Source organism: Lingula anatina, chromosome 3 (assembly GCF_051362555.1).
Source record: "Lingula anatina isolate TDL-2025a chromosome 3, LinAna3.0, whole genome shotgun sequence".
Classification (NCBI taxonomy): Eukaryota; Metazoa; Brachiopoda; class Lingulata; order Lingulida; family Lingulidae; genus Lingula; species Lingula anatina.
The window spans coordinates 11,979,999-11,993,713 of record NC_141769.1 but is presented as its reverse complement, the minus strand read 5'-3'; the positions used below and the strand labels follow the sequence as shown (position 1 = coordinate 11,993,713).

The window sequence follows — 13,715 nt, the reverse complement described above, 5'->3', positions numbered from 1 at the left end:
TAACTATGGACCTATCTCTGCCAGGTTTGGAGTTAAAAGAGAAAGAAATTAGCAGAGTTCAGTTCATGATTATAAGTAGATCAAAAGTCAATTTCAAGGTCACACTTAGATTGCCAGTATATGACTTCCTATTCAATTTCAATAGTAACTATGGACCTATCTCTGCCAGTTTTGGAGATAAAAGGGAAGCAAAATTTGCAAAGTTCAGTTCATGGTGAAAAAAAGGTCAAAGGTCAATTTCAAGGTCACAGTAAGATTGCCAGTATATGACTTTCTATTCAAGTTCAATAGTATCTATGGACCTATCTCTGCCAGTTTTGCAGATAAAAGGGACTATATGTTATAATTTTGGAGTTACCATAATGTGCCATAAATTTCCTACAGAAAAAATTAATTAAAATAAAGAAAAGGTCATTTTGGTCAAAATTTTTGGAATGGGAGGAGCTCTGAAGTTCCAGGTGTTCAAATTTCATGAAATATAATGTCATTTTTGACCACAAGTTGTCTGCTTTGCCAACCTTATGTATAATTTTTTCCGGAGTTCAAAATTTATTATCCATTACCGTACTGCACATTTTGCTTTCACCACCAATATGTATTTTTTGATAAAGCGTAACTTTACAGATAAAAGGAAAGCAAAATTTGCAAAGTTCAGTTCATAGTGAAAAGTAGGTCAAAGGTCAATTTTAAGGTCACATTTAGATTGCCAGTATATGACTTCCTAATCAAGTTCAATAGTAACTATGGACCTATCTCTGCCAGTTTTGGAGATAAAAGGGAAGCAAAATTTGCAAAGTTCAGTTCATGGTGAAAAGTAGGTCAAAGGTCAATTTAAAGGTCACATTTAGATTGCCAGTATATGGCTTCCTTTTCAAGTTCAATAGTAACTATGGACCTATCTTTGCGAGTTTTGGAGATAAAAGGGAAGCAAAATTTGCAAAGTTCAGTTCATGGTGAAAAGTAGGTCAAAGGTCAATTTTACGGTCACATTTAGATTGCCAGTATATGACTTCCCATTCAACTTCAATAGTAACTATGGACCTATCTCTGCCAGTTTTGGAGATATAAGGGAAGCAAAATTTGCAAAGTTCAGTTCATGGTGAAAAGTAGGTCAAAGGTCAATTTTAAGGTCACATTTAGATTGCCAGTATATGACTTCCTATTCAAGTTCAATATCAACTATGGACCTATCTCTGCCAGTTTTGGAGATAAAAGGGAAGCAAAATTTGCAAAGTTCAGTTCATGGTGAAAAATAGGTCAAAGGTCAATTTCAAGGTCACAGTAAGATTGCCAGTATATGACTTTCTATTCAAGTTCAATAGTATCTATGGACCTATCTCTGCCAGTTTTGCAGATAAAAGGGACTATATGTTATAATTTTGGAGTTACCATAATGTGCCATAAATTTCCTACAGAAAAAATTAATTAAAATAAAGAAAAGGTCATTTTGGTCAAAATTTTTGGAATGGGAGGAGCTCTGAAGTTCCAGGTGTTCAAATTTCATGAAATATAATGTCATTTTTGACCACAAGTTGTCTGCTTTGCCAACCTTATGTATAATTTTTTCCGGAGTTCAAAATTTATTATCCATTACCGTACTGCACATTTTGCTTTCACCACCAATATGTATTTTTTGATAAAGCATAACTTTAGAGATAAAAGGAAAGCAAAATTTGCAAAGTTCAGTTCATAGTGAAAAGTAGGTCAAAGGTCAATTTTAAGGTCACATTTAGATTGGCAGTATATGACTTCCTAATCAAGTTCAATAGTAACTATGGACCTATCTCTGCCAGTTTTGGAGATAAAAGGGAAGCAAAATTTGCAAAGTTCAGTTCATGGTGAAAAGTAGGTCAAAGGTCAATTTAAAGGTCACATTTAGATTGCCAGTATATGGCTTCCTTTTCAAGTTCAATAGTAACTATGGACCTATCTCTGCCAGTTTTGGAGATAAAAGGGAAGCAAAATTTGCAAAGTTCAGTTCATGGTGAAAAGTAGGTCAAAGGTCAATTTTACGGTCACATTTAGATTGCCAGTATATGACTTCCCATTCAACTTCAATAGTAACTATGGACCTATCTCTGCCAGTTTTGGAGATAGAAGGGAAGCAAAATTTGCAAAGTTCAGTTCATGGTGAAAAGTAGGTCAAAGGTCAATTTTAAGGTCACATTTAGATTGCCAGTATATGACTTCCTATTCAAGTTCAATATCAACTATGGACCTATCTCTGCCAGTTTTGGAGATAAAAGGGAAGCAAAATTTGCAAAGTTCAGTTCATGGTGAAAAGTAGGTCAAAGGTCAATTTCAAGGTCACAGTAAGATTGCCACTATATGACTTCCTATTCAACTTCAATAGTAACTATGGACCTATCTCTGCCAGTTTTGGAGATATAAGGGACTAAATGTTATAATTTTGGAGTTACCATAATGTGCCATAAATTTCCTACAGAAAAGATTAATTAAAATAAAGAAAACATCATTTTGGTCAAAATTCTTAAAATAGGAGGTGCTCTGAAGTTCCAGAAGTTCAAATTTGATGAAATAATGTCATTTTTGACCACAAGTTGTCTGCTTTGCCAAGCCTTATGTATTATTTTTCCAGAGTTCAAAATTTATTATCCATTACCGTACTGCACATTTTGCTTTCACCACCAATATGTACTTTTTGATACAGCGTAACTTGAAAACCGTATGGAATACAAAAAAACAGACCACCACCAGTGTTGGGCTTTACATGCTCTACAAAATGCAAAAAAGAATGGGTCTCTAGCATTAACGGTTCCCGAATTAGAGACAGTTTTCAGTTTCGGTACTTTATGGCCACTACTCCCGTGAAAATGCACCGATTGACCCCAAATTCACGGAGATGAAAGATGACCCGAAGGGTAACACTTTCCAATAATATTATTGGTTAAGTCTGCGTGGTGTCTGAATAACAGGGCAAAAATAATTTTTTTCGTAAAAAATTTCATTTTTTTGAAAATTTTGGCCCGTTTGACCTTGACATAAAGGTCAAAGGTCAAATCCAAGGGCATATTTGAAATCTACACATATGACTTTTGGAAAGCTGTCTGTAGAAATTTTTCCCATAACTCCTTCCTTAGGGTAGAAAATTAGCATTTAATTTTGCCATTTTTAGACAAGGGTGCATTGCAATGAGTGCCACACCTAGACCCCAATACCGACAAAGCCCAAATTTTACGTGGAATGAGTTGAGATTATAGGTGACCTAAATCCAAGAGATGGGTACAGGGGCCCTTACTGTCTAAGAGGAGAAGCGGTAACGGTGACTTGGCGGCGGAGCCGCAGGAGCCGGAGGAGCTGCAGGAGCCGGCGGAGCCGCAGGAGCCGGCGGAACATACGGGTCGGGACTAAAACCATGGGTACCGCCAGCGCCTACGCTGGTGGTACAATAACCTTAACCACATAATAAATGAGACTGATTGGTACATGTGTTGTACTACATTGGGTTAACAAACTCAGAATGCCTTTAAGCAATATATGGCAAATACAGACATTGTAGCTCAATTGTGGAATCTTGTTTGTCTCTATACTCTATACAACGACTTGCTTCTTTAAATGAGATATCATGACATATATCTAAATATGACATTTTATGGACATCACATAGAGTTAATTAATTTCAAATTTTCGATATATTAGACAGCAAGTGCTCCATAATTTTTTGCTGCTTCACAATTACTAAGTACCTTCCATTAACTTAACAAACAGTTCCATGGAGTTTGTGAATGATGTGCCAGTCTAATTCTTCAACATCTGTGGTTCAATTTTTGTCGCCAAAATATCCTTCACAGATGCAGTTCTTATGCTGGAACTCGTTTCTGTAAAACCTGTATCAGATATCTCATTTTCATAATTTATTTTTGATCTCTTCATTTTCAGGCTCAAAGTCTTCTGTCTTTTTTCTCGTGTGTGAATATTCTGTGTCATTAACTGCTTTATTTCCTGGAAAGATAAGGAGTGAAATTCAATACTTTTGTGAATCATTAATTGCGACAGGGCTGCCATGAGTTTCAAAAAATTCTTTACAAAATAATTTCATTCTGTATTACAAAAATAAACTGATAACTACGGTAAAGTCTTGAAAATTTCGTCGCTTAAAAATTAATTAATATTTTTAATTGTGTAAATTCGACTAATTTTTCAAAATTACCTCTCCCCGACTCCTGGGTATGACGAAATTTTCAAAAATCCGGCCTTTGGGCTTTTATCCTTAGCGGCTGTTATCTTTGACCCTCATATATTGTGGGGTATTTATTACTACTACTTCCTTAGTCGTTTCTGGCGGTAAATAATAATCTATTTATTACTGCATCTCGATTATAAGTTATACCATAGAAGTTCTATGGTTATACTTACTGTACCCGGTAAGAAATATACCTCCTGATAGAGGAGAACGACCAAGATAAGCCTAATTGCCTCCTTGCATCAATAACCCTGGACGCGACATACGCACTTGGCAACGTTTGTTGCGGGCAGGGCTTTTCCCAGGATTGAGTGTTAGGCGTCAAATTACCATCTGTAACTTCCTAAAAATTTACAGGGAGTTCAAATAATTGTTCCCGCTGACGATCTTACGCAATTTAAGTTCCTTGAAATAATATGAAAACTGCATTTTATTATTGCTTACTGTTACATCGCGAACGATCTCCCTCTGACGATCTTACGCTAAGTCCTGGCGATATTACGCAAACGATTCTTCGCCGAAGATACATGTATGCCGTAGGCGGGGAAGGGGTTTCAAGATAAAATTTTAATTATATATCATTTTAATTTTTATAATATTCAAAGGGGGAGGGGTATTAAAATAATGATCTCCTGCTGACGATCGTTCGCAAACTTTGTTCCTTGAACTAATATGAAAACTGCATTTTATTATTGCTTACATCGCGAACAATCTCCCGACGATGATATGAAAAATGCCTTTACGTCATGCTAGGATCGCGAACGATCTCCCTCTGATATGATCTTACGCGAACAAAGTCCTGGGGATATTACGCGAACGATTCTCCGCCGAAGATATACCGTGAGCGGGGGAGGAGGGGCTGATTAAAGAAAAAATGAAAATGATTTTTTTTAAATCCAAAGTGTATGTGTTTGGGGGAGGGGGGAGTTAAATAATGATCTCCCACTGACGATCTTCCGCGAACGAAGTTCCTTAAATCCCTTGAACTAATATAAAAATTGCATTTCATTCTTGCTTACATCGCAAACGATCTAACGATGATCATCTTACACGAACGATTCTCCGCCGAAGATATGCCATGAGCGGGGAAGGAGGGGTTTAAGATAAAATGAAAAATATATATTATTTATAAAATTCAAAGGGGAGGGTTAGAATAATGATCTCCCGCTGAATATCTTTTGCAAATTAAGTTCCTTGAGCTACTTTGAAAATTGCATTTCATTCTTGCTTACATCGCGAACGATCTCCCAATGATGAAATGAAAATTGCCTTTTCGTCTCGCTCGGATCGCGAACGATCTCCCTCTGACGATCTTACGTGAAAGATTCTCCGATGGATATATGCCGTGAGCAGGAGAAGGGGGGGGGGGTTAAAGATAAAATGAAAAATACATGTTATTTATAAAATTCAATTCCGATGAATATATGCCGTGAGCGGGAGAAGGGGGGAGGGGGGTTATAATAATGATCTCCTGTTGACGATCTTTCACGAACGAAGTTCCCTTGGACTAATATGAAAAGTGCAATTTATTTTCGCTTTCACCGCGAACGATCTCCCGGTGAAGATATGAAGATTGCCTGTTCGTCTCTCTGTAATCGCAAACGATCTCCCGCTGATGGTCTTACGCGAACGGAGTCCACTTCAAATATAAAATCTGTTGACGATATTACGCGAAATATTCTCCTCTGAAGATATGAAAATTGACATCTTGCCTCATTCGCATTGCGAACGATCCCCACGACGAGCCAGGTAATCGTTAAATGGTCCCAAATTGAACATGGGCATGAATAGAAGTGACGGGTACATTTCCCTTCGAGATAATATCTTGCTTTTTTCATGTGTCTTCCTCATTTAGGACAGCCGCCGATAACAATAACGTCGTTACGAATGATAAAGCCGCGACCTGTGACTTCTATTTGCCGGCTTGATAACGCACCTTGAGCCAGGTGTAGAAATTAGACAAAAGGCCGACGTTCCCGCAATTAAGAACGGGAATTCACATCTTAACCACCTATATTGTGAGTAACCGCTCGTAGGGGCGCACCATTGTTCCTATCTCCCATTGAGAGTGTTATCGGCAATGATATCCTGATCGTATCATTGTCTTGAATCAACTGACGCATTACCTTCATGTTTGAGCTGGACAACGACGAACTTTTCAAAAATTATCAAGTACCTCATTTTCAAGGTCGACGAAGTTTTCAAAGGGAAAAAAATTACCTCGGCGGAAAATCGTCTGCCGACGAAGTTTTCAAGAACGACGAAATTTTCAAGACTTTACCGTAAATCAATGCAAAGTTGAAACGAAGCCTGTATTCTTAGCATGCTCTATAACATACTATTGATACTTATGGTAATTCCTACATATATTCTATTTTATAGGTTGGAACTTCCTGAATGGTAATCCTAAGACAGACAGCTCAAAGTGTTGCAAGATTTCATAGAACTTAAAAGTTCTAATAATGGCAGGCGACGGTAGCAAGGATAAAAGCTGACAGAAAATATCCACTGATACTTTTCTGACTGCTTTCTTTTAATCTGCACAATTAGCTTATTGCATGTACGTTCATAAAACATAATTATTAAAAATCATATCTTTGATTTTGTGCTGATTTATTACTATATCAATAAAAAACTAAATGGATATTTAAAAAATCGTAAATGTCTTTAGTTATTATCTTAGACAGAGGCCGCCTTTTTCTAGCAATTAGACAATTTTTTACATTGTAAAGGGTGTAAGAATTTCAGATTTGCAAGTTTAAAAAAAATAAACTGATACAACTACATTTCAGACTTGAAGGAAAAGGAAAAGAACTAACAAACAAAACATATTTTCCCGGTCTTCTTACATGCAACATGCAGCATTGCGTCAGACAAGAACATGGCCTTGAATCACTTAAGGATCTTAGTCAAGACAAAAACAAATTACTATAAAAATTTTAGTTGCAGTATTGAACAGTCATACCTAAAACTGAACTGTGGTCATCCAAATATCTTTTTCTTAATTTTCCCTAGAAATGAGTCATCAATATCACTGTCAGGGTGCACGTCCCCCTTCACACTGTCTTCACCACCCGGACCTGTAATGATAACCGGGGCGTGGTCAGTGTGGAGAGTCATATACTCGACCAAACCAGTTCAGTAACATGAAATTGTTTTTCAATAATTAAAAAACTATGTAATGTAGTGGGAAAATCTTCAGTGTATATAAAAAAGTAACGAATGGTGGGTGCATTATACATCAATATTTGGTTGAAATATTTAATTTAGATCATATGGTTAATAATTTATTATTATTATTATTATACTAAAAACAAAGTTCCAAACTTTTTTGGGCAAGTGTATATAGAGGCATAATTCCATTACAGTCTCCAAATTCCTTTTAGCCAAATGGTCACTCACACAAGCAGACCCCAGAAAACATAAACCTTAAACAACCCCATAAGTTCACACTCATCAGATTGGACAAAATTCTTTGAAAATTTGAAGTCTTTATTGGTCTTTTACCAGTTGCAACAGACCAGTGTCTAATGTCACAGATTGACAATGAGCACATTCAGAACAAGTTGATCCAGGGACTAACTGATCCTCAGATCTAATATGGCCAACCCACTTAAAAGCAATGCTGACTAAATCCTCTGATGGCCTTCCCGTCTCCACTCAAACTGTCCTTGCAAGGGCCTAGCAATTTAACATTAGAGCCAGGATTGAATCTGTTTAATGGCCCATGTGGGGGCAGGGAGGCCTTCTTGCTATTTAGCGGGGTAGGCCATATTTAGTCTGTGGATCAATAAATCTGCAGATCATCTGTTCTGAATGTTCTCAATGTTTATTTCAATGGATTTTAATGATCAAAAAATATGAAGAATCTGCCATGTAATTGTCTGGTAGAACAATGCCACATGTTATTCAATGCTGTCTTTTCTTGCTTATAACATACTGCTTAAATTGATTTTCCTTGAAATTATACATATTGTAACTGTATAATCAATAAATAATTAAGGGTCACAAAGAGAAAAAAAGAGAGAGGGAAAGAGAGCAACACAGGGGATGGGAGAAAAAAGAAAGCAGAGAACTCATAGAAAGTGAAAAAAAAAAAAAACAGTAAAGTGCCATATTAAATTTTCAGTATACTTCTGTGCATGAGTGTCCTAATCAAGGTGAAGTAGAATGATCACTAAAAAAAAAGTAGATTCAGTTAATAGGATGTCCCATTATCTTTCTGTTTACTGACCTTTTTTCGCATGTATTACTCCGTTAATTGTGCCATCACCAACATCCTCAGTTTCAGCAAAGGCTAACATTAGTGATTTCTGTTCTTCTGTCAGCTTTCTATAAAGAGGGAAAAGTAACTTTAAGTCAAAATCATGATGGTGTTTGTATCAACTTTTCAAATGTTTTCAAATGTACCAAATAGTGCTGAATACTTAAATACTACATTCAGAATATAAACCAACAACTACACTTCTATAATTCTCTATTATCACTAACAGTTTGTCATCATTTAAATTTGTATCCATCAACACCTTTCAACATTTTTTAAAATTACAATTCACAAAGTATATGTGTGCTCTGTATAATCTCACTTTGCTGATACAAAAGTTACAATGCAAATAATCTTTCTGTTCTTCTGGTCATTATCACCATTGAATATTACTATTTAATTTGAAACATTTGGTAAACTTACGTAGGAACTTTAATCTTAATATGAACATAATGATCTCCATAGCCATAGGAATTTAACCGACTAATTCCTTTGCCAGCTAAACGGATCTTGGTGTGGGAGGATGTTTTTTCAGGGATCTGAAAAACATAAAACAATTCCATGAGCACACAATAGTGCACTTTTCAAGATTGGAAGAAGAAAATATCCTTGATTAATCTCATCAAGAAAAATTCAACAGTTGTTAATAAACACAGGTAAAGATAACCCTTCCAAGTGAACATTTTTGCCAAGCTGTTTAAGGGAGGTGGTGGATTGGTATTAAGAAACTTTTACCTCTTCCCCTGTTTAAGAATAAGCCACTGCATTGCTCCCAGAATATAACACAGATAATAAAATTACATATTTTGGCAGTATGTGGAATGCTGTAAATAAATGCCCCTGAAACTTACAGAGAGCAAAATGCTGTCGTAAATCCCTCTGATCCTCACTGTACCCCCCAGGACAGCTTGTGATAAACTTATCCATGTGTCTGAGTGGACATCAGCACCATCCCGGCGAAATGTTTGACTCTTGGAGACCTGTGAAAAATTGATGTAAACATAATTACTTTTCAGAAAAAATGAAGAAATCAAAAATAATTTGACAAACTTTGCCTACAATGCATCTTTCATTTTCAGGGGGAAAGAAAAGCATGCATACTCTACATTAAAGCATAACTACTGTTTATCAGATTTTTATAGTTACTTTGTGACATTCACTTATTCTATGTAAAAATAAAAAAAAAATTTACCCTAAATGAGATAAATATTTCTTTTTGGCCAACTGGCATTCGTACTGTTTGTCCATCTTCCACGCCTGTGATAAAAGGGTAGAAAGTTTTTTAAGTATCACTTATAATAATAATAATAATAATAATAATAATAATAATATACTTTATTTAAAGAGGATAAAACATGTTAGGTGATTACCCATATCTTATACATGGCCCTCTCAGGGGTTAGAATAAAATATTGTGTTAATGAATAAAAGATAAATAAATCATAATGAAGTAAAATTAAATCAACACCAGCAATATACAGTATATCAAGATACATCATACATCTAAGCATATCCATTAAAAACACTTAAGATAATAAAAATTTTAATTAAAATTGCTAAATTAAAAAAATGTTTAATTGTTCTTCTTTGAATATAATCAGTGTTTAAATATATACATGACAGTCAAAAACAATATAAGATCTAACACGCATTACATTTATTGGGAAGCATGCATCTACTTAGCAACCATTCCAGTTAAAACCATAATAAATACAATCTCCATTTAGTATAACCTAGATGTTAGCGAACACCTTACCTGCAGGAACAGGTACTGTTACCTGCTTCCTCATGTTCACAGAACCTTTGCCGTTGCATGCAGAACATGGCTTATCTATGACCATGCGCGTCCCACGACACGTCCTGCATGTTGAGCGCATCATAAAAGGACCAGTCGTGATGGTTTCCTGGTATGTAAAACAACATCAGCACCATTACTACTCAAAAACTGAATCAGATGGAGTCCTTGACAACCACTCATAAATTTAAAATGAGTAAACATAAATAAATCAGAAATAAGTATCCTCCCCTGGGAGGTGAAAGTATCAACATCCAGTGCGTATCAGGGTCAAAAATGACCAGGCATGAAATGTAAACCACACTGAGACACATGCGGAGTGCAATATACAAGAACTGAACTGAACTTTACTTTTGTGGCACTAATCATATCTTAACTTTAATATCAATGTATTTTTTTTCAAATCATCTTAAAAACATCAAGAAGCAACAGAGAAATTGCTCTTTCAAACCCACCATTCCTGTGCCGTTGCAGACATGGCAGCGTCGCGGACTTGACCCAGGTTCTGCCTTGGAACCATTACATGTGGAGCACACCTCCACTGTGTTCACATTGATATCCTTGTTCACCCCACGGGCCGCTTCTTCAAATGTTAGGTTCATAGTGTACTAGAAAGGAAAAAAACAAGGTTTACAATAGCAAAAGAAATGTTCGAGTGGCAACTGGATGTTAGATGTCGAGTTGACAAACATGGCACATTAAATGGGATGGAAGACACTCCTAGATGCAACTGAACTAAAATGTGCTTACCTCTTGGGCTGGCCTAAAGCCAAATGGGGACGACGTGAAATCCTGATAGTCATCGAAGCCTCCCATCTTATAGCCCATATCTTCAAATATCTTTCTGAAAAGGTCTTCAGGGTCAACATTGGAGTGGTAACCCTCAAATCCTAGACAAAAAGATGAAATATTTGGACTAGAGGGTGCATGATGAAAACGTATAACGAATGATGTCTACAGAAATCTGTGCAGAGTGTTACAAGGAGGTATGTATGTAGTCTTTAAGGATAACTAAAACAATGAGTATTTCACAAAGGTGGTCAAACTGCCATTTTATTATTTGAAATTAAAACTTACAAATTATTCATCTTAGTCTAATTTTTGAAAATTTTCAAGGTTGAATTTAGCAACAGATCACCATGGTCTATAATTTCAGCCAATGTCAAAATAGTTGCCCCATGTTTTAGCTGGGCCCCCAGTTACCTTGGAAACCATGTCACTGCTCTGGCAAAACCCCTCCATCCTTCCTAGATGTAGTAAGTCTGTAACTTATCACTTACCTAGTCCAAGTACTGTTCATTCCTCTCCTCAACCTCTCAAAGCACTAATGCATCAATTGTGTTACAAGACTTCCTAAAATCTCAACCCTTCCTGGGTTGAAATTCCTACCTCACAGACAACGTGAGTCACTATGTTATCACTCACCTTGGAAACCTTGTCCTGGCCCCCTTCCTCCTCCAGGCCCTCCGGACATGCCATACGTGTCATACTGTTTTCTTTTGCTTTCATCTCCTAACACCTAGAATATCAAAATAAAACCTCAAATAACTGGTTGTCCAAATTACATGTAATTCTACGTATTCTGCATAATAAGATCTTAAAAGGAATAGAGACTGAAACTTTACAAAAATTTGGAGAATATAAAATTACATGAAGATAGATTTGTTAACAGAGGCAAAATATCTAAATGTTTGCGTGCACGTACAGGTGCATGGGTGGGGGGGGAGGTAGAGAGGGAAAGGGAGAGAGACATGGGGTAAGAGAGAGAGGAGGAGAGAGCGATAAGCTTTTAAGAACATCTGTGAATAATGCACTATTACACTGCATTGATTATTTGCAAAAGCAGTTTTTTAAATCTCATTCAGAGCCCTAATTATACCACACACTTGTATGTGGGTGTTTGAGTACGGGCACACCTGTATTTCACTACTTCACATACTTTCATTTGAATCTTACCTCATATGCCTCAGCGACCTCCTGGAACTTCTTGGCAGAACTCTTGTCCCCTTTGTTAGTGTCAGGGTGGTACTTCTTGGCAAGCTAAAACAATGGAGTAATTTTATAAAAACAGAAATTATTAACCTGCATTGAAAAGCAAGTTTTAAATAGCTTCTTTAAACAATCACAGTGTTCTATGTACCTCTACCACTTAGGCAACTTATTAACTAAAGTCCACACCATAGCATCAATGTCTATTATAAGTTGTTCATTTTACATGTAAATCTGCTTTGCAAAACTTTTACTAGTGAGAGAATACAATCTTAGCACATCCAGAGCTTCCACATACTCAGTAAATTTTTCATTTTCTCTGTACTACAGATTCAGGGTGGTTTTGAGAGTTGAACCACAGATATCTAATAATATCAATAGTTCTATATCTCACCTGGTAGTATGCTTTCTTGATTTCCTTCTGGGAAGCCCCCTTTGATACCCCTAAGACCTCGTAGTAATCTTGCTTATGTGTGGGTCCTGTGCTATGGAAATTTCGACATTGTGTATGTCGGGATTTTGTTTCACAGAAAACTGAAAAGAGGATTAGACAAAACTTCCGAATCTGTGAAGTATGTCACAGATTTCACACCAAAAAGCAAACTTTCAAACAAGCCATAAAATGCACCAAGACATCAGGTCCTTTGTGAGCTTAGCACCTGTGATATAATTACATCTGCACATTTGGCTTGGGAATTAAAATTCCTTGAGATTGGTTGGCTTTTCAGCAGTGTAAGACTTGCGGAGGCTAGAGATAGGATAAAGACGTGAGAGCATCTACATTGTGAAGACATGCTACTAGTAACAGACAGTTATGCTACCTTATACAGCTATGTGCTCCTTATCTTTTTGGTTTAGCATGTATACTATATATAAAAGATCACTGATAGGAGTGTTGGCACATAAATTATAGTGGTAGCTGCATCAGTGCCTAGCAAGTAGCATACAAGTTTACCGGCGAGACAGGGACGCCAAGACAGAAAGCACAAAGTTTGCAACGATACTAAAATCAGTTTGCATTTACTTTAAGTCTTATGCAATACGCCATGATCAGATTGAAAAAAATACAATATATCATAGTGAATCATCTTTGCACATTTCGAACGACAAACTACACACAGTAAACTTGACTTTAATGATGAAATGACCTTGGCCATGGCACTGTTGAATAACGAGGTTTTGCATCACTCCAATGAAGTCTCGCTTACCAAAAGATCGACAAACTGGAGAGCCTGACAGTACAGACGAAAAGTTCCTGTGTGATGAGGCAAGTCTTATGGCATTCTCTTTTGATTCAGTCGGACATACTTTACACACGTTTTTGTTCAAGAATGTTCTAGTTAAAGCAACCCTCGTGGTAGCCATAATGGTAATGCCTTCATGTCTCTCACCGGAAGTAGAACAGGTATTCCACGCGTTAGTGTCTACCCAACGCGCTGGATGTTCGCTAAATAGGTTTGCGT

The 13,715-nt window shown here is 36.6% G+C and overlaps 1 protein-coding gene across 3 annotated transcripts; it reads right to left on the bottom strand.

Moving 5' to 3' along the window:
• Positions 1-3,412: 3,412 nt before the first annotated feature.
• Positions 3,413-13,657, bottom strand: LOC106155414 (dnaJ homolog l(2)tid, mitochondrial-like). Of its 3 annotated transcripts, XM_013530252.2 has the most exons (13): positions 13,461-13,656; positions 12,647-12,786; positions 12,220-12,303; positions 11,689-11,782; positions 11,014-11,153; positions 10,719-10,871; positions 10,225-10,372; positions 9,661-9,725; positions 9,320-9,448; positions 8,892-9,007; positions 8,439-8,536; positions 7,170-7,284; positions 3,413-3,963 (listed from the first exon to the last, which is right to left on the bottom strand). In XM_013530252.2, exons 1-12 carry the CDS (start codon positions 13,615-13,617, stop codon positions 7,187-7,189), a joined length of 1,422 nt encoding a protein of 473 aa, XP_013385706.2. In that variant the 5' UTR covers positions 13,618-13,656; the 3' UTR covers positions 3,413-3,963; positions 7,170-7,186. The 3 variants fall into 3 exon arrangements, with proteins under 3 accessions (XP_013385706.2, XP_013385708.2, XP_013385707.2); XM_013530254.3 differs by lacking the exon at positions 7,170-7,284; XM_013530253.2 differs by lacking the exon at positions 3,413-3,963 and having other exon boundaries at positions 7,169-7,284; positions 13,461-13,657.
• Between the last annotated feature and the right edge of the window lie 58 nt (positions 13,658-13,715).

Coding starts and splice junctions, on each gene's coding strand:
- LOC106155414 (XM_013530253.2), bottom strand. CDS start 13,617: ATGGCTACCACGAGGGTTGCTTTAACTAGAACATTCTTGAACAAAAAC. Junction 9,726..10,224: donor AACAGTACCTGTTCCTGCAG/GTAAGGTGTTCG, acceptor CTTTTATCACAG/GCGTGGAAGATGGACAAACA. Junction 9,008..9,319: donor ACGACAGCATTTTGCTCTCT/GTAAGTTTCAGG, acceptor TATGTTTTTCAG/ATCCCTGAAAAAACATCCTC.